The following is a 26,418-nucleotide window of genomic DNA, read 5'->3' as shown; positions in this document are numbered from 1 at the left end:
GTCTTAAATAACATTAAAATCCTTGACTCAACAAGCATTCCTAAAAATGTGCAGACTTTTGTTGCCCAATAGTAATCATTAAAAGAAACGTTCACGTACTTGAGGCATTCGATTCTGTTATTTATTGAAGAAACTCCAAACAACTCACCTTTATCTTGTTTTACAAATATTTAAGCTGATTCCAAATCTGATCTAACCACTTAATAACTATATTTGAGCGTAGGAAGTCAAATTGAACAGGCTACAAAAATAGAAGTACAATCGTATATGTATAACAACGGCAATGCGACAAAACATACATGTATAGAAACTAGTTTTAATTCATTTTGCTGGAGCACAAAAAGGTCTTAAGTGACAAACTTGTTTCCCAGCCAGCTATCTAATGCTGGCAACACAAACACAAACACTCGAGCTGCCAGCCAGTCGCCAGAGTTTTGGCCAAGAAAATATGGCAAGCGGCGAACAACTTTTGTTTTGCTAAAAGTAAAATCAGCCAAGTGTAACAATTAAGTGGCGGCGAAACAACACAAACGGGTACAATATAGTGGAGAATGGGCTGGTGTGTCTATATACTTATACCTGTACCTGTACGATCGGGTCGTGCCCATATGGACCACATCGGGTTGGGAAATCTGAAGAAGCGCTGCCGGTGCTACGCCTGCTAAGCTTGCTGTATCTAATTTGAATTTAAATTAGTTTAGCGAAACCAGCTGGGGGCCCCTAAATACTATGATCTACGAAATGAGGTTGCAGCAAAGGTTGGCATTAGGAAAAGGTTTCACTGTTTGTTTGGAGAAGTAAAATATCTGTAATAAGAATTTAAAGGATCATTAAAACTTTTCTTTTATCAGTATAAAAATGATTTTTTATTAGATGCAGGTTTTATTTAAAGCTTTTATTGTCGCATTAAGCCTTCAAAGATTCTATCATACAAATGTGAGGTATTAGATATCTTTTCCAATTCTTCCATTTACAAAATGCCTTTTAACATTTAAAAAAAGTATTCTGATGAACGTAGTTTAAAATCTGGTTTATTAAGGGTTAGTAGCGCTCACTATCTAACAGGGCGTTTTAAACTTCCCCATTTTATGGCGTGCAATTGACTAATTCAATTTTATTGTGTGCTTGCAGGTACATTCACAATATTCACAACAACCGCAACCATTCAAGACGAACTTGAGGGCGAATAGTCGGTTTCGCGGCGAGGTCTTTTACCTAAACCTCGAGAATGGCTACTTTGGCTGCCAAGTCAACGAGTCCACCGAATATTTGCAGCTATTCAACCTATCGAAACTATGCGACGGCACCCAAGACTGTTTTCTGGGTGCCGATGAGTTGAGCAAAGAGCTCAAATGCACAAGTGAGTATCTGAGTTCAAATCGCTTGAAAGCTTAATGGGTTTGGCTAACGCCCGATCGTTTATTTTCCGCAGATGACTGTGATAAGGATGGCACCCAGTGCACACATGGCGCGTGTTTGAACGGCGTCTGCCATTGCAATGACGGCTACGGAGGCTGCAATTGCGTGGACAAAGGTGAGTTTGATTGTGTCTAGTCTTAACTTACATAACCGTTAAAAACCCCAACAATTCCTGCCCGTAGATGAGAACGAATGCAAACAGCGGCCGTGCGACGTGTTCGCCCATTGCACAAATACACTGGGCAGCTTTACGTGTACCTGCTTTCCGGGCTATCGCGGCAATGGCTTCCATTGTGAAGGTAAGTTCTATACAAAAAGCAACAGTTTTTAATTGATCTCTATTAACTATATATTTATTTTGATTTTAAAAACGTATGATGTGTCTAAAAAAGGAAATTCTTTATAAATTAAAAGACTACATTAATTTATTTTCCGTAGTATTCCAAATATTTTAGTTTTCGAAAGAAAACGTAATCGCATATTTTTTTCGTGTGTAACTTTACCAAACAGCCTCTGCCTTAGTTTCATTGTATTAGTTAGCATAATGACTGGCCAGCCAACCAGCCATTGTACAGATGATTGTTGTTTGCCGTTTTGTACTTCCGTCAACGTCTCTTTTTAGCCCAGACTTGGGTCGTTTTTGTAGTTTGGCCTAACGGTTTGTGCCATTCCCAGCCAAGACGTCTCAAGTGCCCAGCCTCCAAAGCTGAAAATGTAACAAAAGACGCGCCAGACAATAATATGAAAGCTTTCTCAGCCAGAATAGAGTAGTACTTATCTGCAAGGTAATAATAATGACCGTGTAGCGATTACACTTGAGTGCTTTGCAGCAAGGCTGAAGCAGATTAGAGAGCCGCGGGCGGCAAATCTAATCCCAGGTTAGAGCTTTCTGGATCTCTTGGAGCCCTGGCCAAACGAATTCCGAAATATCTCAATCAGTTTCCGCCGATCTGCTACAGTTTCGATCCTGGGGTCGGTTCCATTTGCTCGTTAGCCTAAGTGCTGCACAGCAGGGGCCCAAAAAGCGAGAAGATAGAACTCTCCGGGATCTGGCGCACCTGTTTCCCCATATGGGCGATTACGAGTACCAGTATATGACAGTGAGAAACCGGCTGCCGTAATTGGACTGCGGCTAATGTTACGTAATAAAAACACATTATGGCATCACAAAAACCAAAGAAGAACGAATCGAAAACAAGAACAACGGCGATAGCAGCAATAATAACTAGGAAAGTGTACGAAGGGGTTATATCTTTCTTTCCCCCGCCTTCATTTGAACCCAAGTAGTTCGGTCCGAGAACCTATTCCCAATCGGAGATGATGATGGCGGTGATAATGATGCGGCTGGATCGGGAGAAACCAAACAATAAAAAGCCACGGCATTTGTGGCAATGCTTTCGCGCCATGCAACACATCGTGGCTGTCTGTTAGACGGGGAATCAGTGTCATGTAATCTGACCCCGAACATGGACACGCCAGAACTTTCAACACTTCCAATGGATGAAAAAGAGGGAGAAGGCCCTGCCACGCCCCACCTGCATTCGATGCAATGCGATAACGAGCGCAAATTTCACAGACACTCTGACATTACCCCACTAAGTATGAAGACGTTGCCAAGATTCTAGATTACATGTGACGACTGATGTGGAGGAGCCAACCGAGAGTCCCAGTCGCCCGGTCGCAAAATCCCATCCAGCGGCAGGCATGCATAAATTCTGAGCAGCGACGTGTAACGACGGCATCGCATTTCAGTCGCATTATCTAATTCTTTTCTATAGAACTTTTCTCGCATATTATTCACGATGGCATGATTGCGCCCGCCATGTTGCATTGGGGACAGGGCCCTTCTCGAGACCCACAACCAGAACCAGAACCAGACCCCAAAACAACCGCAGAACCTCCAATTGTCTGTAATCATCTGAATTAGTTTTAAATGCGCTGAGAAAGTTTTACTCGCCATCTGCACATGTGCGTGGAATAGTTGAATCTTCATCAGGGGCACGCACTTCGTTTCCCATAGCGAATGCTCTTAAATACACAATTAAATGTAGGCAGTACCAGTAGCTGATTGCATAATTCTATGATATAGATAGAGTATCAGATTGCATTAGCATGTGTTATTGTAATAGCCTGGAATATTTTACTCAGCTTATTGTACCCTTCTTCCTATGAAAGAATGAATTTACTGTGAATGTGTGCCATGTGTAGATCATCAAAGTTATAATCTGATAAGTTCAAACATCAGTTAAAAAAAAATCCGCCATGAGCAGGGAGGACTTGCACCCATCCTGCAACGCCCAGGTTATTCATGTGATTTGAGGTGTCCCCAGGCGTTATGTAAATCCAGTTTCTGCATCAAGTTCACCCAATAAACTTAGCCACAAATCACACTGCTCTTGGCCTGACAAACCCACTCTTCGCCGGCTTAGAGACACATTTTTTGCGTGCTGCTGTGTGTGCGAGTGTTTGACTACAGGTAGATGTACCTGTTTTCCTGTTTCGCATTTCGCCATTTTTTTTTTCCTTTTTATGCATCTAACGGTGGTTTGTGGCAACACCTGTTTCAGACTCTGTGGCGCATTATTTCATGTTCATAACTCAAACGCGTTCGATGGCGATGGCTTCGTTAACGCATCGCAAAAGTCCAGTTATGCAATGACTATTGAAAAATGAAATATACACACGCAGGGAGAGAGTGGGCCTGCAGTTATCGATCCTTCTAATGCATTTGTCTTGCAATAAATGGAGTGAGCCTCTCTGGCTGAGTGCTAAAATTTATTTCCACTTGGCCAGCGCCAAAAGACAACAAGGCGCAAATACAGCAATAAGTTGGATCGACTAGTGTTTGCTGGTCCGCTCCAGCTCCAAGCTCCAGCTCTTGGCCAGGCACGTTCACCAACGGCGGCTGCTCCCTTTCGTTTCGCTAACTGGGGCAGATCATTAAAACGGATAAAATAGATTGTGCCCACGTAGCAACGCCGTCACAGTCTCGGCTCCGGTCCCCCACTCCCCACTCCACAGTTCTTCGGTTTTGAGGATCGAGATTCGAGGCGGTAGCGTTGTCGGCGCTTAATGCCGCCTGTCCTCAAAAGCCCCAAACGGCACTGCCTCCATCTCCAGCTGCAGCTCCAACTACAGCTCCATCTCCTTGTCCCGCTCCCAAGCCGAAAGCAAAGCCAAAACCGACACCAACTTCAATCCGCCGACTTGTGCCGGGCAACGCACCAGTTGGAGATCAACGTCAGTTGATAAGCGTTGCCAGTTTTTCGTTCCGTTTTTGTTTAATACCCTTCCAGGAGGGTATTAAGATTTTAGCAAGAATGATCTATCGACCATGACAATTAATACCTTTCCGTCAGAAATTATAAAATGGGGCTTTATGACCATAATCATCTCTCATTTTATTATAAGCCATGTAAAGTCGTGTGAATAATAATTAATACAAATGAAAATAGCCTTGTATAACAATTACTTATTCTAGACTTTTAATTAGTTTAGGGCACTATAGTTATTAAGACATACATAAATCCTTCCTTTTTTTTATTAATATATTACTTTAGAAACCTGAAGGATAACCCCAACTTCGGTCTTCAAAGCCAGCTTGTTTTTATTTTTGGTCAGAACATATACACCTCGATCCGGTGTTGTGGCTTCTTATTTTAGGCCTCTTTGTAGAGCAATTTTTTTTTGCCAGGTACTTTGCACTTTTTGCATATCAAAATGGCAGCAATTAATTCTCATGTCGAAGCCGGCGCTGATAAGGCATGAAAAAGGCTTTAAGCGTCGGCATTGACACGCCTAATTATACGCGCGTGTGTTGCCACATTTACGCACAAATGAGGGGCGGCTTCGCCAAGAAAAGCCACCCATGGCTTTGGTTTTACCAGTGCCCCGGATCCGGCTGACATCACTTGCGCGCCGACCTTGATCTTAGAGCATACTTAGTCGCATGGCAAAACTTGACGCATAATTGCGTAACAAATTGTTAACTAATTTTGGTTTTCTTTATTACTACCTAGTTATGTATATTTTTTGCTCGAGTTCAAGTTCAACTGTTAGACGTTTTTGGGCTATGAGTTGGTTTATTGTTATTTATTCGAGCTGCTAATCATTGGCCGGCAGTGGAGCATGAAAGTCATGTCCGCTCGTAAATTTTATCTCTTCTATATGACACGAATGTCATAATTCAAATTGTTTAGCTCACTCTGGCAGCTCGGAAAACAACAAATGCAACAAATGCAGCCAATCCTAATTAGTCCAACAATTACACAATATATTAGATAGACGCCAACCAGACCAGACTGCTCATGTATAGATTAGCTTTTGCCTTTTTGTTGATTTTTGCAATAGTCTGATTGATAATTAGTTTTAATTGGAGCAGAGCTGCACAAGAGTGCAAAGGTTTGATTGGCAAACGAAAAGTTGATTGTTATTTAAATCACCACTTAATTAGATATAATTTTCTTGCAGACAGGAAATATGAAATCCATCCATACCCTCCAAAACAAAAGTTTCTTTGACATAAGAAGCTTAGAAATATATATATATATATATATATAACAATGTTCTAATCATTTTCCTTTTTCTGAATTCGTGCGAGTGTGTGGTTTTAATGATCAGATCACCGTCTTTTAAAATGCCACTTGGAACAAGTCTCGTTCTGACGATTATGGTTAGCATTTAGAGACGAACAGGAAACCCAAGAAGAAGACCCTGATTAAGGCAGCCAACGAGAATTATGTCAGCATCATTTCAGGCAATCATTCGGCTTAATCACATCAAGTCACGCATATTTGATTGCTTTTAAAGCGGTCAAATCCGATAGCTAGGGGTAAAAAGAACGCCTACTAAAAAAAAGAGCTTTGCCAAAATAGAAATACGATTTGCGAAAGCTGGAAAAACTTAATCTCAGTGGAGGCAAAAATGTAATTTACACTTCGTAGCGGAGAGTTGCTGTTTAACGGGCTGTGAGAATAACATTCCTGGCAGGAGATGCATCGGGCGTGCTAAGTTCATTAGACAGACTTTGGTCAATGGCCCGATCCGTCGACTTGCAGTCGGATTGCATAAAGTAATTAAACTGACATTGAAACTTAGAAGAACACAGAATGCTTCCTGCTTCTGGAAGAACAACTCTGCTGGGCTGCCACTGCCATTTGGCCAAGACCAAGACTGGCATGAGAGTCGACTAGGATGAGGATGATGACATTGAGTAATCAGAGTTTGCAATTGCAACAACCAACGTGGCGATGCCGGCCAAACATGGAATGCTGTCATATCAGTCGGTTGTTAAGAGCAAATACCAGTTTCGGCACCGCCGCTGCCGAGTGATGATCCTCTTAATTTATAAGCTAAAAACTTGTAATTATAACTGAACGGCCGACTCGTTCTGCTTGTAATTATAAGGCACTCACTCGCCCGCCGCTGTCCCTTTTTCCCATTGCCCATTCTAGGGTCCTTGTCTTTGGCTTTTGCCAACTTTTGTACTTATGTCATATTAGCTATAAATGTACAACTTTTGCCTGGTCGCCGGCCCAATGATTAATGGGCCCAGATTGCGATGGAGCGGCTGCCCATGCCCATGATGCCCGCCTGCTCCCCGCTTCCATTCCATCCCATCCCAGCCGAATTGCCGCTCCATTGGCTCCGACCGTCTGCGATATTGAATTCTCAATGCGCTGCGCGCTATTGGAGCATAAAGCCCTGATCATCAGCTCATCCTAAGCCAGTCTTCCGCCTGAGTTAAGCTTTAGATTTGGATTCAGACCCAGAGATTGTGGCTTAGCTGGGCTTAGCTGAAAGGTTAGAAGGGATTATGCAATTCAAGAATATATTAAAATTAATGCTGGATGGCTACTTATTCAAAAATGTCTTGCTGCTTGATTATAATTTTGTTCATAGTATGAATGTCATGGGGCTATGCTCTTCTTTTTTTTGTAAGTACATGATTGCTACTTGTTTTCGGGCTATTAATTGTAATTTTAGGAAAGTTATTGTATTATTGGATGCTATTGTAAACAAAAAAATTGCCGTCAAGCAAATATATATACTCTAATTGGATGGAATAAGCTTTGAAAGTGAAAGATCTGTTAATGGTCAGCACTATGAATTGGCTTCTAGAGAGTATACAAATTCCTGAGAAAAGAAATGTATTTTTTACAATATCTCCAAACTAGATATGAATTCCGTTTGGGAATTCCGAATGGAAATGGCCCGCCCTATTAACATTGACCACACAGCCAATTGGTATGCAAAGCGTATGCAACTGGTGCATCCTGTGCTGTGACATTGCAGCCAGTGACTGCCACGCCGCTGAAATGACACTGAAATGTCATGCGTAACATGCAAATCTCGGATGCATCCACTGAAGTTCCAACTCCAGCAGCGACTCCGACTCCGAGTGCAACTGCAAAGCGAGCAAAGCGCATTCAAGCGGCAAAATGCGTAGAGCTGTAGAATGAGGCTGAGATCGGACTCTGTTCGACTTTCTGTGGGGGGGTAAATACACTGGAGATGTGAATTCTAAAATTTATTTTTTCTTTAAAAATTCAGCAGAATTAAGAACTATAGAGTTATATAAATGGTTTGAAATGTATTTATATATTAACCTTCAAGACCAAGAAAATTCTTTCTTGTTGTTCTATATATTATAAAACCATTTGGATTTGGTTTACAAATTTCACTCAGTGTATGCCCGGAGGTGGAGATAAATGCACTGCGTTCGGATTTTAATTACTTGTCATTTGTTGCGTGGCACATTCGATTAATCAAACCTCCGCTCTCTTTTTTCCTTGCAGACATTGACGAATGCCAAGATCCCGCGATAGCAGCGCGATGCGTGGAGAACGCCGAGTGCTGTAACCTCCCGGCGCACTTCCTCTGCAAGTGCAAGGACGGCTACGAGGGCGACGGCGAGGTTCTCTGCACGGATGTGGACGAATGCCGCAATCCGGAGAACTGCGGCCCCAACGCCCTGTGCATCAATACGCCGGGAAACTACACATGCTCCTGTCCGGAGGGATATGTGGGCAACAATCCGTTCCGGGAGGGTTGCCAGGATGTGGACCAGTGCTCGTACCCGAATGTCTGCGGACCCGGTGCCATATGTACGAATCTCGAGGGTAGTTATCGCTGCGACTGCCCGCCGGGATACGACGGCGATGGACGCTCGGAGTCCGGCTGCGTGGATCAGGATGAGTGCGCCCGGACGCCCTGCGGCCGGAACGCGGACTGTTTGAACACGGACGGCAGCTTCCGCTGCCTGTGTCCGGACGGATACAGCGGTGATCCTATGCACGGCTGCGAGGGTGAGTACAGGGCCTAGAAACTAGACTAATTAGATTACCTCATCGTTTGACATTATTCCATTTTGGTTATTTTTTGCACTCGTTCTTTTGAATTTGAATTGGCGGCACCCTCAACAAACGAACAAACACCACCTACACACACATTATTATTAAACTCGTACATTAATGCACCGCAACATGCAACATTAATACAAAAATTAATGCCTAACGCCGGCAGATGTCGATGAATGCGCCACTAACAATCCATGCGGTTTGGGTGCTGAATGCGTGAACTTGGGCGGTAGCTTCCAGTGCCGCTGTCCCCTCGGCTTTGTGTTGGAGCACGATCCGCACGCGGATCAGTTGCCCCAGCCGAATCCCCAACAATTGGGCTACGGGCCGGGGGCGACGGACGTGGCGTCCTATCAGCGGACCTCGGGCGCCGGTCTGGCGTGCCTGGATATCGACGAGTGCAACCAGCCGGATGGCGTGGCCAAGTGCGGCACCAACGCCAAGTGCATTAACTTTCCCGGCTCGTACCGCTGCCTGTGTCCGAGCGGATTCCAAGGACAGGGCTATTTGCACTGCGAGAGTTAGTATCCTGCCTGCTTTTTGCCTTTGCTTGGGCTCTATTAACAGTGTCTTTAGAAGGGAATTAAAATATAAGGCAATGCAATTCAAGAATTAGAAATTTGCTATCAAACTTTATATTACCGAAAATATATCACATCACTTTCTGAATTCAAACAATAGAAAAATACTGCAAAAACAGTAAAAGGTATATGCACAACTTTTAATATACAAATAATTTGTTTTTATAAATTTTTAAAAAATGTAAAACAATAATATTTTTACTAGTTAAATTTATCTAAAGATCTATAATTTTAGCCTTATTATTCTCAATCTCACATTTGAAATAATTATTCATGTTTTTATGAGATCTTAACTTTCAATATTTAAAAAGGTCTTTAAAATGAGATCTTAACTTTCAATATTTAAAAAGGTCTTTAAAATTGACACTGATGTTGAAATAAATCCAACTTTATAGAGCCCAGGCATTTTAGTAGCTCACAAGGTTGGCATAATCCCGATTTCCTTTTGGAGTTTGCCAACTTTGTGTTTGCCTCTTTCCCTGCTTCCCAACACCTGCTATGATCCCCTCAAGCTGTTTTGCAAGCTTCAAGCTTGGCTTATTTGCTTCCCTAGCAGATGCATGCTTTTCAGACAGCTTCCTTTGTACCTCTGTAGTCCCACCTTCCTAAACTGTTCTCTATATCTTTATCGCCCACCCGATCCCGCTCCCCCACTTCACGCTATGCTCCCTCGCCTTTCATCCGATTCCGTATTGTTTTGAATACTAATTTAATTAATTATAATATATTTAACTCACCCCCAAACCCGCAATTGAACACGCGTGCCCCCTCTCCAATCAACCAACACCCCTGTCCCTGCACCGACTGGAAATCGCGTAGACATCAATGAGTGTCAGGATAATCCGTGTGGGGAAAACGCGATCTGCACGGACACCGTTGGCAGCTTCGTGTGCACCTGCAAACCGGACTATACCGGTGATCCGTTCCGCGGATGTGTGGATATCGATGAGTGTGCCGCTTTGGACAAACCATGTGGACAACATGCGGTATGCGAAAATACAGTTCCTGGCTACAATTGCAAGTGCCCGCAGGGATACGACGGGAAACCCGATCCCAAGGTGGCCTGCGAACAGGTGGATGTCAATATACTTTGCAGTAGTAACTTCGATTGTACCAACAATGCGGAGTGTATCGAGAATCAGTGCTTTTGCTTGGATGGCTTCGAACCCATTGGATCAAGTTGTGTGGACATCGATGAGTGTCGCACCCATACGGAGGTGTGTGGCCCCCATGCCCAGTGCTTGAATACTCCCGGATCTTACGGTTGCGAATGCGAGGCTGGATATGTGGGCAGTCCACCAAGGATGGCCTGCAAGCAGCCGTGCGAGGATGTACGGTGTGGAGCCCATGCCTACTGCAAACCGGATCAGAACGAAGCCTACTGTGTATGCGAAGATGGATGGACCTACAACCCAAGCGATGTTGCGGCCGGATGTGTGGACATTGATGAGTGCGATTTGCTGCATGGACCTTTCGGAAGTTGTGGTCACAATGCCACATGCACAAACAACGCTGGAGGATTTACGTGTGCCTGTCCACCCGGTTTCTCTGGAGATCCTCATACTAAGTGCGCGGATGTGGATGAGTGCCGCACGGGTGCCAGCAAATGTGGAGCTGGAGCTGAGTGCGTGAATGTAGCAGGTGGAGGATACACCTGTCGCTGTCCCGAGAACACCATTGCCGATCCGGATCCCAGTGTGAGATGTGTACCCATTGTGAGCTGCTCCTCCAACAATGACTGCCCCGGTAACTCCATCTGTGATGCGACCAAGCGTTGCCTGTGCCCGGAACCTAATATTGGAAATGACTGCCGACACCCTTGCGAAGCCCTAAATTGTGGAGCACATGCTCAGTGCATGTTGGCCAATGGACAGGCCCAGTGTCTGTGTGCTCCAGGATATACAGGAAACTCAGCTCTGCCGGGAGGCTGCAATGATATCGACGAGTGCCGGGCTAATCCCTGTGCGGAGAAGGCCATATGTTCCAATACAGCTGGAGGCTATCTGTGTCAATGTCCAGGGGGATCAAGTGGAGATCCGTATCGCGAAGGATGCATTACCTCTAAGATGGAGGGTTGCTCGGAGGCCAGTCCTTGTGCGACGGGCGAGAGCTGCGTCCAAGATTCCTACACCGGCAACAGTGTGTGCATCTGTCAACAGGGCTACGAACGTAACCCGGGGAATGGCCAGTGCCAGGATGTCGATGAGTGCTCTGTGCAGAGAGGAAAGCCTGCTTGCGGACTGAATGCTTTGTGTAAGAACCTGCCCGGTAGCTACGAGTGCCGCTGTCCCCCGGGTCATACCGGAAACCCATTCCTCATGTGCGAGATCTGTAATACGCCGGAATGCCAATGTCAGTCACCGTATAAACTTGTCGGCAACAGCTGCGTCCTCTCAGGATGCTCCAGTGGACAGGCCTGTCCCAGCGGAGCGGAGTGCATCTCCATTGCTGGAGGTGTCAGTTACTGTGCTTGTCCCAAGGGCTACCAAACCCAACCGGATGGAAGCTGCGCAGACGTTGACGAGTGTGAGGAACGTGGATCTCACCTGTGCGCATTTGGAGCTCAGTGCATTAACAAACCAGGTAGCTACAGTTGCCACTGCCCAGAAGGCTACCAAGGAGATGCCTACAATGGACTGTGTGCCCCGGCTCAGAGGAAATGCGCTGCCGATAAGGAATGTGCCAGCAACGAGAAGTGCATCCAGCCAGGAGAGTGCGTGTGCCCACCACCCTACTTCCTGGATCCGCAGGATAACAACAAATGCAAGAGTCCCTGCGAACGCTTCCCTTGTGGTATCAATGCCAAATGTACACCCTCGGATCCACCGCAATGTATGTGCGAGGCTGGATTCAAGGGAGATCCCCTGCAGGGCTGCACGGATGAGGACGAGTGCTCCCATCTCCCGTGCGCCTATCGAGCTCATTGTGTGAACAAGAAGGGTGGATATCAGTGCGTTTGCCCTAAGGACTATACAGGAGATCCGTATAAGAGCGGTTGCATCATTGAGAGCAGCACACCGAAGAGCAAGTGCCTGAGCAACGATGATTGCGCTAGTAATCTGGCCTGCTTGGAGGGAACTTGCGTTAGTCCATGCAGCAGTCTCCTTTGTGGATCCAATGCCTACTGCGAGACGGAACAGCATGCCGGCTGGTGTCGCTGCCGGGTGGGATTCGTGAAGAACGGAGACGGAGACTGTGTGTCACAGTGCCAGAATGTGATCTGCGGCGATGGAGCTCTTTGCATTCCCACCAGCGAGGGTCCGACCTGTAAGTGTCCGCAAGGACAGCTGGGCAATCCCTTCCCCGGCGGCAGCTGCTCCACGGATCAGTGCTCGGCCGCCAGACCTTGTGGCGAGCGACAGATCTGCATCAATGGAAGGTGCAAGGAGCGCTGTGAGGGCGTGGTCTGTGGCATCGGAGCCACCTGCGATAGAAACAATGGAAAGTGCATCTGCGAACCGAACTTTGTGGGCAATCCCGATTTGATATGTATGCCGCCCATTGAGCAAGCCAAGTGCTCTCCAGGATGCGGAGAGAACGCCCATTGCGAATATGGCTTGGGCCAAAGCCGGTGCGCCTGTAACCCCGGTACCTTTGGAAATCCCTACGAGGGCTGTGGAGCACAGAGCAAGAACGTGTGCCAGCCAAACAGTTGTGGACCCAATGCCGAATGCCGAGCTGTGGACAATCACATTATCTGCCTCTGCCCGCAAGGCTTCAGTGGTAATCCCTATATTGGCTGCCAGGATGTGGATGAATGTGTCAACAAACCATGTGGTCTTAATGCCGCCTGTCTAAATAGAGCCGGAGGATTCGAGTGCCTGTGTCTCTCGGGACATGCAGGAAATCCATATAGTAGCTGTCAACCCATTGAGAGCAAGTTCTGCCAGGATGCGAATAAGTGCCAGTGCAACGAGCGTGTGGAGTGTCCAGATGGCTACAGCTGCCAGAAGGGCCAGTGCAAGAACCTCTGCTCCGAGGCGTCATGTGGCCCAAGGGCCATCTGCGATGCTGGCAAATGCATCTGCCCCATGGGTTACATAGGAGATCCGCACGACCAAGTCCAGGGATGCAGCATTCGTGGTCAGTGTGGTAACGACGCGGACTGCCGCCACTCTGAGATCTGCTTCCAGTTGGGCAAGGGTCTTCGCAAGTGCGTGGACGCTTGCTCCAAGATTCAGTGCGGACCAAACGCACTTTGCGTGGCTGAGGATCATCGATCCTCTTGCATATGCTCCGATGGATACTTTGGCAACCCAAGCAACCTGCAGGTTGGCTGCCAGCCGGAGAGGACAGTGCCCGAGGAGCAGGATAAATGCAAATCGGATCGGGACTGCGAACGAGGTTTCGGTTGTCAGGCCAGCCCTCACGGCACCCGGGAGTGCATCAACCTGTGCTCCAATGTCGTGTGCGGCCCCAACGAGCTGTGCAAGATTAACCCAGCTGGCCATGCGATTTGCAATTGCGCCGAGAGCTATGTTTGGAATCCAGTGGTCTCTTCCTGCGAAAAGCCTTCGCTACCGGACTGCACCAGTGACGCTAATTGCCCTGATGCATCCGCCTGTCGTCCGGATGTCTTGGGTGTGCTTAAGTGCGTCGCCATCTGCGATGCCTTCACCTGCCCAGCCAATTCCGTTTGCGTGGCTCGTCAGCACCAGGGACGCTGTGATTGTCTTAGTGGCTTCGTGGGTAACCCGAACGATAGGAATGGTTGCCAGCCGGCACAGAAACATCACTGCAAAAACCACGCCGAGTGCCAGGAGTCGGAGGCTTGCATCAAGGATGAGGCTACCCAAACCCTTGGCTGTCGTCCAGCCTGCGAAACCGTCAAGTGCGGACCCCGTGCCGTTTGCGTCACCAACAATCATCAGGCGCAGTGTCAATGTCCACCTGGTCCGTTTGCCGGGGATCCATACGATCCATTTAATGGCTGCCAGAGTGTTCCTTGTGTTTACAACCATGACTGTCCACCCAGCCAGATGTGCAACCGGATGACACACACCTGCTTCGATGTGTGCGACGAGGAGTCGTGCGGTGAAAATGCCATTTGCTTGGCTGAGGATCATCGGGCCGTTTGCCAGTGTCCACCTGGTTTCAAGGGAGATCCGTTACCAGAAGTGGCCTGCAGCAAGCAAGGCGGCTGTGCTGCTGGAACCTGCCACCCCTCGGCAATTTGTGAGGTCACCCCGGAGGGACCTGTCTGCAAGTGTCCGCCACTCTTTGTGGGCGAACCCAAGTCGGGCGGCTGTCGTCCAGATGGTCAGTGCCCTAATGGAGATGCTGATTGCCCTGCCAACACAATCTGCGCTGGAGGAAGGTGCCAGAATCCTTGCGACAACGCCTGCGGATCGAATGCCGATTGTAAGGTGGTCAACAGAAAACCCGTCTGCAGCTGTCCCCTGCGATTCCAGCCTGTTTCGGATACGGCCAAGGATGGATGTGCTCGTACCATATCCAATTGCCTCACTGACGTTGACTGCGGTGGAGCGTTGTGTTACAACGGACAATGTCGCATTGCCTGCAGAGACTCCCAGGATTGCTCCGATGGCGAGAGCTGCTTGAAGAACGTCTGCGTGGTGGCCTGTCTGGATCACAGCCAGTGCGCCAATGGTCTGGCCTGTGTCGAAGGACACTGCACCATCGGCTGTCGCAGCAACAAGGAGTGCAAGCAAGATCAATCCTGCATTGAAAACAAGTGCCTGAACCCCTGCCAATCGTCCAGCAGCTGTGGTCCGAATGCCCTGTGCAGCATTGCCCAGCACCGGAGCCAGTGCAGCTGTCCTGAAGGATTCGAGGGAAATCCCACACCGGAACAGGGATGCGTTCGAGTACCGGCTCCCTGCTTGGCCACCAACCAGTGCCCCAATGGACACATGTGCATTGGCAACCAGTGCAATCTGCCCTGCACCAAGACCTCTTCCTGTGCGGTAGGCGAACGTTGCTATCAACAGGTGTGCCGCAAGGTGTGCTACACCAGCAACAACTGCTTGGCCGGAGAGATCTGCAACACGGACAGGACGTGCCAACCAGGATGTGATTCCGATGCTGATTGCCCGCCCACCGAGCTGTGTCTGACCGGAAAGTGCAAGTGTGCCACTGGATTTATTGGCACCCCATTCGGATGCTCTGACATCGATGAGTGCACGGAACAGCCGTGCCATGGCAGTGCCCGCTGTGAGAACCTTCCAGGATCATATCGATGCGTATGCCCCGAAGGAACTGTCGGCGATGGCTACTCCCAGCAGGGTTGCGCGCAACCCAGACAATGCCACAAACCAGACGACTGTGCCAATAATCTGGCCTGCATCCATGGGAAGTGCTCGGATCCCTGCCTGAATACTGTTTGCGGGGCCAATGCCCATTGTCAATCGGAGGGGCATGAGGCTCTATGTAGTTGTCCGGCTGGATTTTTGGGCGACCCCAACGACACTGGAGTTGGTTGCTTCAAGGTGGAGTGCATCGACCATGTCGACTGTGCCGGAGATCGTGCTTGCGATGCGGAAACCAATCGTTGCATCAAGCCCTGCGACCTGACCAGCTGCGGAAAGGGTAATTGCCAGGTTGAGGATCACAAGGCAGTTTGTGCATGCTACGAAGGCTATCAGTTGGTCAACGGAATATGCGAGGACATCAACGAGTGCCTATCGCAGCCATGCCACAGCACAGCCTTCTGCAACAATTTGCCGGGAAGCTACAACTGTCAGTGCCCCGAAGGATTGATTGGAGATCCTTTGCAAGCTGGGTGTCGGGATCCCAACGAGTGTCTGAGTGATGCAGATTGTCCTTTCTCAGCCAGTTGCCAGAATTCCCGATGCCGTAGTCCCTGCGAAAGACAGAATGCGTGCGGATTGAATGCCGATTGCCAGGCTCAGTCTCACCAAGCTATTTGCACTTGTCCCCTGAATTCTCGCGGAGATCCGACCATTGAATGTGTTCATATTGAGTGCTCGGACAATGATGACTGCTCCGGGGAGAAGGCCTGCCTGGACTCAAAGTGCATCGATCCCTGCTCACTGCCCAATGCCTGTGGAGCCCAAGCTCGTTGCTCGGTGCAAAACCACATCGGATTGTGTTCCTGTGAAGCGGGCAGCACCGGAGATGCCAAGTTGGGATGCGTGCAGCTGCAATACTGCCAGCAGGATGGACAATGTGCCCAGGGAAGCATATGTTCCCATGGCATTTGCAGTCCCCTGTGCAGCACCAATCGCGATTGCATCTCGGAACAGTTGTGCTTGCAGGGCGTATGTCAGGGAACGTGTAAATCAAACTCCACGTGTCCGCAGTTCCAGTTCTGCTTGAATAACATTTGCACCAAGGAGCTGGAGTGCCGAGCTGATGCAGAGTGTGGCGAGGATGAAACCTGTCTAAGTGATGCCTATGGACGAGCAAAGTGTGAGTCCGTGTGCCTGGGTCGCGCTGCCTGTGGCAGGAATGCCGAGTGTGTGGCCCGTTCCCATGCTCCCGATTGCCTCTGCAAGGAGGGATTCTTCGGGGACGCCAAGTCCGGATGCCGTAAGATCGAGTGCAGCAGCGACGATGATTGTTCGAATGACAAGAGCTGCGACAACCACATGTGCAAGATTGCCTGCCTCATCGGACAACCGTGCGGAGAGAATGCCCTCTGCACCACCGAGCATCACCAGCAGGTGTGCCACTGCCAACCAGGATTCAGTGGGGATCCGCGGGTGCGTTGCGATGTTATAGACTTTTGCCGTGATGCTCCGTGCGGACCCGGAGCTCGTTGCCGAAACGCGAGGGGGTCGTACAAGTGCACCTGTCCTCCGGGACTCGTTGGTGATCCGTACAACGAGGGCTGTCGCAGCTCCGTCGAGTGCGAGACCAACGAGGACTGTCCCCCGCATGCCGCATGCACCAAAACAAATGGGGTGGCCAAGTGCCGCGATGTCTGTGCCCAGCTGCAATGTGGCCCCAATGCGGAATGTGTTCCGAAGGGCCATGTAGCGCAGTGTGCATGCCGCAGCGGCTACGATGGCCAACCCGCCGACCGGGTGGCCGGCTGTAAGCCGCTGCCCGTTCCCTGTCAGGTTACCGGCGACTGTCCGACCAACACCTACTGCTCGGATAGCGTCTGCAAACGTAAGTACTAACAGCCACCCAGCACCGGGCCTAAACCGACTACCAGACAACGTAAATTGGCTAATTTACCTTATAACCACCTTCTTAGTTCTACTTACTTACTTACAAACTAGCACTGATTCACTTACCGGAGATGTTGTGGCACAAGAGTACTTAATATAATCATGTGTATGAAGCCACATAAATGATAAACATACATAGTTTTCAAAGTTATATTGAAAATCAATTACGTCATATATTTTGACAGAACCAGCTAGCTTAAATGTATATAGTTTTTATTTTTTTATCAGTTACTGGTTTTTAAACTCGATTCGCGTTGCATAAATTTCCGTTATGTTTAATTTGTTCCATAAATTGAATAATCTACGAAGTTTCCAACTAGTAAAATATTATTCCTACTGAAAAAATCGCTACAACATCTCAAAAGAACTACCACTACAACCTTGGACAGGCTTACAGCCTACGAACTAAACCAAATGCTATCCTATAATTTAGACTAACTGCAAACTAAAACAAGAGAGAACGCTATAGTCGGGTGCCCCGACTATCAGATACCCGTTACTCAGGTGAAGGGAGTGCGAGGGAGATGGAGATAGAAACTTTGATCACGCATAACTTTTTAACGAATGGTCCGATTTGAAAAATTTCTTCTACATTTCGATAGGTATTGATAAACACAATAAAACTGCATTTTTACTTTTCCGAAATATTTAAATTTTTAAAATCGTATATAAGCGATTGTGGGCGTTAAAGGGGGCGTGGCACCTTTTTGAAACAAACTTGCGCTGCGTAGGAACTCCTAAAATCTACATGTAAAATGCCAATCTTCTAGCTTTTATAGTTTCCGAGATCTCAGCGTTCATACGGACAGACAGACGGACAGACGGACAGACGGACAGACGGACAGACGGACAGACAGACGGACAGACGGACATGGCTAGATCGACTCGGCTAGTGATCCTGATCAAGAATATATATACTTTATAGGGTCGGAAACGCTTCCTTCTAGCTGTTACATACTTTTGCACGAATACAATATACCCTTTTACTCTACGAGTAACGGGTATAATGAAAATACAAGTTACACATATGACTACACGCCACGAACAAAGCTGACCGTTACACCAACCGGGATATATTTGTAATCTTTTAAGAGTAATATAATGAAACTGTAATTTTTTCCTTAACAGCTGCTTGTGTACTGGACACCGAATGTGGAGCATCAGAGGTGTGTCAAGGTGGTCAATGCTTCAATCCCTGCCTGCAACCGCAGGCCTGTGGACAGAACGCCGAGTGCGTGATCCAGAACCATCTGAAACAGTGCCATTGCCCGGAGGGCTTCACCGGTGACTCTGCCAAGGAGTGCGTGCGTGTGCCGGTGGCCTGCGATGGTGAATGTGGACCTGGATACACCTGCCGTGACTCTATGTGCCTACCTGTGTGCCACAACGACCTGGAGTGCGCCTCCAACGAGAAGTGCCTAAAGGGCAACTGCATGCGTAAGTGATCTGGCCGAAACAACTTGGCCTCCACTGTGATGTTTCTTGGTTAAATAATTTGTATTTTTCGATGGTCAATTCTGAAAAAGATTATTCAAGATTAGAATTAGATTAAATACCATCAGAATTATCCAATGATTAATAAACGCTTGTTTTTCCCTATATAAGTAACGGCTCCTAATAAAAATTTATCTACCTTAGTGACCTGTCGTGTGGACAACGATTGCTTCCTGGGTCACGTTTGCCTGCACAACAAGTGCGTCTACGGCTGCCATGTGGATGATGACTGCAGTGCCTCAGAGTCCTGCCGCAATGATAAGTGCGTGAACCCGTGTCTGGAGAATCCCTGTGGTCCCAATGCCGCCTGTTCGGTGTCCAACCACCGGGCCAGCTGCAGCTGCATGGAAAGCATGGTGCCCAATCCCACGCCCCAGGTGGGCTGCGTCCGTTCTCCCCCCTTGGAATGCCGCGAGAATCGCGACTGTGGAAATGGATTGGCCTGCTTCGAGTCGTTCTGCCGACCTCTGTGTGCCGATGATGCCGGTTGTCTGACCAACGAGCGCTGCCAGCAGGGAGTATGCAAACCCCTGTGCCGCCACGACAATGAGTGCGGTCATGGAGAGCTCTGTCTGGGCCTGAATTGTATGCCTGGCTGCCGTTCCGATCAGGGCTGCCCCCAGGACTTGTCCTGCGTGGGTCAACAGTGCGTGGATCCATGTGCCGATCCAACTGCCTGTGGCACCAATGCGCACTGCCAGACGATCGATCACAGGAAACAGTGCCAATGCCCGGAGGGACTTGATGGAAATGCCAATGTGGCCTGCAAAGTGCCGCGCGTTGCTTGTGGAAGAAACGATGATTGTCAAACAAATCAGCTCTGCTACGCAGGCAGCTGCCAAGGAAAGTGCAGAAACGATCAGAACTGCCTGGCAGATGAGCGTTGCATGAGGGGAACTTGTAGGACCGTATGCAACACGGATGAGGCATGCGCCCAGGGACAAATATGCGAGAATCGCATGTGCCAGACTGGATGTCGTACGGATTTGAGTTGTGCCACCGACGAGGCCTGCGTGAACAAGAAGTGCCAGAACCCATGTCGCACCCCGGGTCAATGTGGACAGTGCGCTGACTGCCTGGTGGTTAATCACGGAGTTCAATGCCAGTGCCCCGCTGCCTTTATGGGAGACGGTCTGACTGGCTGCCAACTGCCGCCTGAACGTTGTCATCCCGGCTGCGAATGCGATGAGGACCAAGCCTATTGTGCCACAAAGTGCTCAAGGACCGAGGACTGCGCCTGCGGACAACAGTGTGCCAGAGGAAAGTGCCGGAATAAGTGCGGACCCAAGCGTCAATGTACGGTTGGTCAGCTTTGCGAGCGAGGAGCTTGTATCGCTGGATGCAAGTCGAATGGAGATTGTGCTGCCGACCAAAGTTGTGTCAATGGAAAGTGCTCGGATCCATGTGCGAACGACAAGGCTTGCGGAAGAAATGCGCTCTGTACCGTGTCCGAACACCGGATGCTCTGCTACTGCCCGGATGGATACGAGGGCGAGCCCAGTAAGGAGTGCGTGCAGTTTGAGTGCCGTGTGGACACCGATTGCGACAGCAACAAGCGCTGCGACCAAGGAAAATGCCGAAATCCCTGTCTGGAGTATGGAGCGTGTGGAACCAATGCCCAGTGTCGGGTGGTGGGTCGCAAGGCTCAGTGCTCCTGCCCGCCGGACTTCTTCGGCAATCCAACTAGCGAGTGCCGACCATTGGAAGGAGGATGCTCTAGCAAACCCTGTGGCGATAACTCCAAGTGCACTGAGGTGCCCGGAGGCTATGAGTGCGCCTGCATGGATGGGTGCATTGGAGATGCCCATCAGGGATGTCTCTGCGGAGGACCGCTAGTGAATGCCTGCCACGATCAGCCTTGTGGCTTGAACGCTGCATGTCATGTGCTGGACAACAACCAAGCCGAGTGCTACTGCCCGGAAGACTTCCCCAACGGAGATGCTTATGTGCAATGTAAGTGTGATAAATATGTGATGATATTTTGAAAAAAAAATTAATTCTTTATGATGTAATACAGGTTATTTGACTCTGCCAAAGCAGGATTGTCGAACCCAAGGATGTGAAGTGGGAGACTGTGTACGCCAGGGCTATGAATATGTCTGTCAGCAGGGTAAGTGGCAATATAATGTTTACATTCCAAGTGTTTTAGACCATACCGTACCGTTATTGCTAATCATGTTAACCAGCGTTCTTAAAAGTTATCGTTATTGTAATCAGTAAGCGTTACCGTTGAAGTTTTTACCCCTACCAACATAACTGGAAGTTTGTTAGTAACTGATTGAAATTGATTTTATTGTTATTATTTTTTCGGTTTAATTACATAGTTTTGAGTTGCTAAAACACAAAAACTTAAAACAGCTAATTAGCTAATTCCACTAATTTAACGGCCCTTGCGGCTGCTTAGAACATTTACCCAAAACAAATTTGATTTCAGTGTAGTGTGTCTGTGTTTAAAATACCAAAGCTAATACGTTATTCGTAACACACATTTTTAATTTTTTCGTAACAACCTATACACATGTGCGAAGTTTCAGGTATAAGTCTAATATCGAATTTCCCCGCACGTACAAAAAACACGCTAAGAAACCAAAAGCCACCTACACAACCAATTCCCAATTGGCAACTGAGTTGCTTGTTAAGCAGCAGACATGCCGATGAATATAATTCAGAGCACTTTTTTTTCTATGCAATTTTTGTTAGTTTTTATTTGAGTTTTTCTAGTTTTTAAGCACCTTACTTTACAATACACCATCAACGCATATGGAAATTCGTGGAATGTTGCTGTCGCTATCGCGGTTACCCAATCTGTGCCTACACTTCATTTTTGAAATATGCATTCAAAAAGACAAAAATAATAATTATGCAACAAAATTAAGTTTAGTCATAAGCAAATTTAAAATACCTTACTAAAAATAACATTCACAATCGTGCATTCCTTAAAAAAAAATCTAAAGAGTTGACATTAGTTCCCATAAAGCTTGGGCTTGCCTTCTCATTTCATTTGGCTTTCATAAAGCTATGCTCAACTCAATTCTCATTGAATTCCTTCTTTAGTTTCCATACAATTGGCTTTTTATAACCATCTGTATTGGCGCTCAACTATGCGGCATCCATTACAACTTGGAAACAGTTAACGCACAGATCAGTAAACAAGTTGTCTCATCCCTATTTAACATTTACATAGTCTAACGACAAACGCCGCGATAGCGATATGTAGTCAATAAAATTGTAGCGAAAAATAAAAAAAAATGGTTAATCACAGAAAGTGCAAGGAAAGCACACAAATTATAACTAAACCAATAAAAAAACACAAAATGCCACGCTTATCATATAGACAACAATCCTCAACACATCCTTGATACTGAAAATGATCGAATCCCAACCCGAAAACTCCCATCCTTCCTCCGATTCCGCTCTGTCCACCCCTTTGTACCCCAAGTGTTATTTCCCTATCGCTCTGTCGTTTCCTTTTGCTAATACCCTTTTGTTACATTTCTTGAATGAACAAAGTCTCAGATTGGGAACTGTGGACGGGACAATTCTCACACATAGTTCACATATGCTTGAAACAAAATTTGAAACCAATTGAGGAACATAGTTATCAAGTTAAGATCCATTACAACTGTGTACAAAACGATTACCAAAACAAAAGCAACATCAACAGCTACTACTACTTTTCAATGCATCCTTAAAGCAAGTCTACTGTATAACCGAAATAAATCCAACCGTTTATTATGTACAAAGCTCCTTTTAAAATACATATTAAGAAAGCTCCTCCCTATCTACCACTCTAAATAGATCGTCTAATGGTTAAACTCTATATGAACCAAAACCCGAATTGATTTAAATTGTAACTAAATTTAACTAACATTTCAATTATTTTTGGTACATTTGACTAGTAATTAAGTTGTATATACAGAAAATTGTACATATTGTACATATATTCGTAAACGATTAAGCCACACCTATGTGACCGATCAAACTAACAACACCAAAAACAATCTGTAAATATAAACTAAATTTGAAAAATGTGAATTATTAATAACCCGGAGGAATCAAACTAGCCACGTATATTTTTATCAAACTTTTCAAAATTGTATTTACCCATCGATTTTCAAATACTGTTTCTTTCTATACATTCTTACTAAAGCCTCTTCCTACAAAGCTAATTCTGTCTTTGCCAGACTTGTACTTACATTTTCTAATTTTCCAATAGATCTTTTTCTTTCTCTCCTCTGAATCAATCACTCACTCACAAAACCAATCGCCAATAGCGTGTCTCGCGTGAGGGCAGAGCGCATGTGTTGGATGTCGTGTAATTTTTGCCATAACTCAAACTGAACAAACAATAAACCAAAATATTTATTAGTTCGAATTCGCATTAATCCCGAGATAATTCATTGCTCAACTAAGCCTGCCTTTAGTACAGCATCAAATTAATTGGGCAAACTGGGATAGTGCTAGGCTCCCCTGCTCTATGCTCGCTCGAAAAAATGGTAAATCATCAAGGATTGTAACTATGCTCACTTGTACTCACTGCTACCATCACTCGCTCACTTGTACGCCGATCTATAGCATATCGAACTCATACAAACCAATGACAAAAACCAAAAGCAGACAACTTTATTGATAAGCATTGTTTTGGTCTGCCCATAAAAACATATAACCCTAGTTTTTGTGAGATGTTCCCTTCACAGTTCTGCAATTTGAATAAGACAAACAAATAAATAATCAACTCTTGCTTTAGTTTGCTGCCTAATCTAACTGCACCAATCGACTAAAGTTAGCCACTTAAGTGAAACAACCAATTTTGTTTTTTATTTTATTTTTATTACGTTGCCTTATGATTTCTAAATGCACCGTTTCTGATCTTAACTTGTTAAAAATCCCCGCTAAAATTTTCTTTTACTCTAACATACCCCATGCACAATACCCCAAAACCCCAAAATCGAGTCCACAACAATCCCACTGACACTTAATTGAACACAAAAACCGACCCACCGGAAAACACACAACCCCCCACCCAAACACCAAGAAAATACACAAAACACTTAAGCAAAAAGAGGCCCAAATCAAAACCAACCAACCAAAAACTGGAATATATTTCTTATATATTGTCTCGATTAAGTTTCCCCTTTTGTTTTTAGAAACATCTAGCTATAAGTCTTATCCGAGTCACCCCCCACTCTTGATTCTTATTTTTTGTGTTTACACTGTCAAATGCAAATACCTCAATCAGCCCTGAATCTTCCACCAGACTATCGTCTATCACGCTCAAGCCCCAACTTTGACTCGACGATTTCAATGTCGCACTTTCGTTTTTATGTGTTTCCATACCCCCCAAAAAGATATATCTATTTAGTAGCGTACCGTACCGTTTATGCCACCGAATAGTTGAATGCACCCACCAACGATTAACATTTAAACAACCAAACAACTCCTGTCTATCTCTCTCTCGTTCTTCCCTGCCCTGGATGTAATTTTATAGACACCGAACAATGCTACTCAGATACGGATTGTCCCAGTGAAAAGTCATGCCTCCAAGGACACTGCAGCGATCCTTGTACAATGCGTGGCGTGTGTGGTTTGAATGCGCTCTGCAAAACCGTACTTCATCGTCCGCGCTGCTCCTGCCCCAGTTGTCACATCGGTCGGCCGGAGGTCGAGTGCAAGCCCGATCCCAAGTGCCTGCCGGACGACACGGATGCCAAGACCAAGGAGCAGATTCCATGTTCCGCAGACTCCGAGTGCCCGGAGACATTGCAGTGCGGACAGTACGGCCAATGCACAGATCCGTGCAACAATCCGCTATTTATCTGCGAGAGCAACAAGAAGTGCGAGACGCGACGTCACCAGCCGGTCTGTATCTGCAAGTCTGGTTTCATAGTGAATGAATACGGGGAACTGACGTGTGCCCCCGACAAGAGGGAGTGCTATCGCGATGACGACTGTGCCTCGAATATGGCCTGCACGGATGGCAAGTGCCGTAACCCGTGCATCGTTCCTTTGGGCCGTGCCGCAATTTGTGCAGAAAACAAATCCTGCGAGGTACAGAACCACAAGCCCGTTTGCATTTGCATGCGCGACTGCCAGCCATCAATATCTATTTGCCTGCGCGACGCCGGCTGTCCGGCTAGCCAGGCATGCCGGAAGCTTAAGTGCATCGATCCGTGCGAGTTTGCCACGTGCGCACCCAACTCGCCATGCATTGTCGAGGATCACAAGCCGATATGTAAATTCTGCCCAGCTGGATTTATAGCCGATGCCAAGAATGGATGTCAAAAAGGTAAAGCACCAAACGTACTCTCTATCACTCAATTCTCTGTCGAGTGAAAGTGCCTTATGTTCTGTCTCGATTATCTCTGTTTCCTGCTCTTTCACACACGCTCTCACCTTTTGCTAGCTATGTCTTATTGTCTGTCCCCTCACAAAAAGAAAACAGCGATAAAGCACAAACAAATGTTTCCGACGAAATATATTGACGACAAACCTTCATTCCTGTCTAATGTTTCTGGTCTTGTCAATCTGTTTCCTCGAAATGTTATTGTAAATGTATATAGGTCTGAGAAATTAACTGCCTCTAGCCGTATCAAGCTTTTGATATGGTCAACTTGCCTTCCCAAAGCTTAGTTACAACCCAAAAGTCCAAGTCAAGGGACTTTATAACCCCACGGTCAGATGCTTTACGCCACTTGCACAGTGTGTAAGTAAAGCACATAATAAAAAGAGTTGTCCAAACATTGATCAGAAGATCTTTTAAAGTCACCAAACAAAAATACCAATAACATAAAGACACAATTACAAGAAAACTCTTCTGAACATTCACACACGCTCATGCTCACAGTGATAATAATCAATTTATTAATCAAAAGCCTCCTGAATACTTGTACTATGAAATCTTAACCTATGATTCTAAATAAACGGTAATAAGATGAATACTAATGGTAAACCTAAACCAATCCAACACCAATATGTAGCTAACTAATAGTAAAGGCGTTCGTTCCTAATTTAAAATTGATTAACCGTAAAATAGTTTAAAAAGCTTCAGATATTTGTTTACATTTGCAGTCGTATGCAAGAGAGTTAGATCGAAATATCCAACAGTATTTTTTTTAGGTACGCCCCTCTGTATATGTATATAGTGCACCTTCCCTATTGTTGTAGCTTTACACCTTCTATCCTATATTTGGTATATATTTGTAAATATATTAACGTATTTTTTATTTTTAAATCTTACACTTTTATTTAAAAAAATGTATAAATACTCCACTCAAATATCACAAAAATACGTAAAAAAAATCACCCAAAAATGAAAATTTGAAGCAGCTAAGCCAGTTGGCAACTGTACCTCAAACGATGATTGCAGTGAAGAGCACCAATGTGGATCGTCAGGTCAATGTATCGATC

The 26,418-nt window shown here is 46.4% G+C and overlaps 1 protein-coding gene across 25 annotated transcripts in view; it reads left to right on the top strand.

Annotated features, from left to right (window-relative positions):
• Positions 1–26,418, top strand: part of LOC108040944 — a 131,206-nt gene that overhangs the window by 37,746 nt on the left and 67,042 nt on the right. For 20 of the 25 annotated variants that reach the window (XM_044459840.1, XM_044459850.1, XM_044459848.1 and 17 more), the window contains 10 exons: positions 1,132–1,360; positions 1,433–1,534; positions 1,602–1,718; positions 8,217–8,726; positions 8,944–9,297; positions 10,178–17,455; positions 18,646–18,954; positions 19,156–20,964; positions 21,029–21,121; positions 24,500–25,297. In XM_044459840.1, coding sequence (XP_044315775.1) covers positions 1,132–1,360; positions 1,433–1,534; positions 1,602–1,718; positions 8,217–8,726; positions 8,944–9,297; positions 10,178–17,455; positions 18,646–18,954; positions 19,156–20,964; positions 21,029–21,121; positions 24,500–25,297 — 11,599 coding nt within the window. The remainder of the gene's footprint in view (positions 1–1,131; positions 1,361–1,432; positions 1,535–1,601; positions 1,719–8,216; positions 8,727–8,943; positions 9,298–10,177; positions 17,456–18,645; positions 18,955–19,155; positions 20,965–21,028; positions 21,122–24,499; positions 25,298–26,418) is intronic. The other 5 variants (XM_044459849.1, XM_017118650.2, XM_044459854.1 and 2 more) reach the window with 3 other exon arrangements.

Source organism: Drosophila rhopaloa, unplaced genomic scaffold (assembly GCF_018152115.1).
Source record: "Drosophila rhopaloa isolate 14029-0021.01 unplaced genomic scaffold, ASM1815211v1 contig_2, whole genome shotgun sequence".
NCBI classification, from domain to species: Eukaryota; Metazoa; Arthropoda; class Insecta; order Diptera; family Drosophilidae; genus Drosophila; species Drosophila rhopaloa.
The sequence above is the reverse complement of the archived record's forward strand: the minus strand, read 5'-3'. Positions and strand labels throughout refer to the sequence as shown.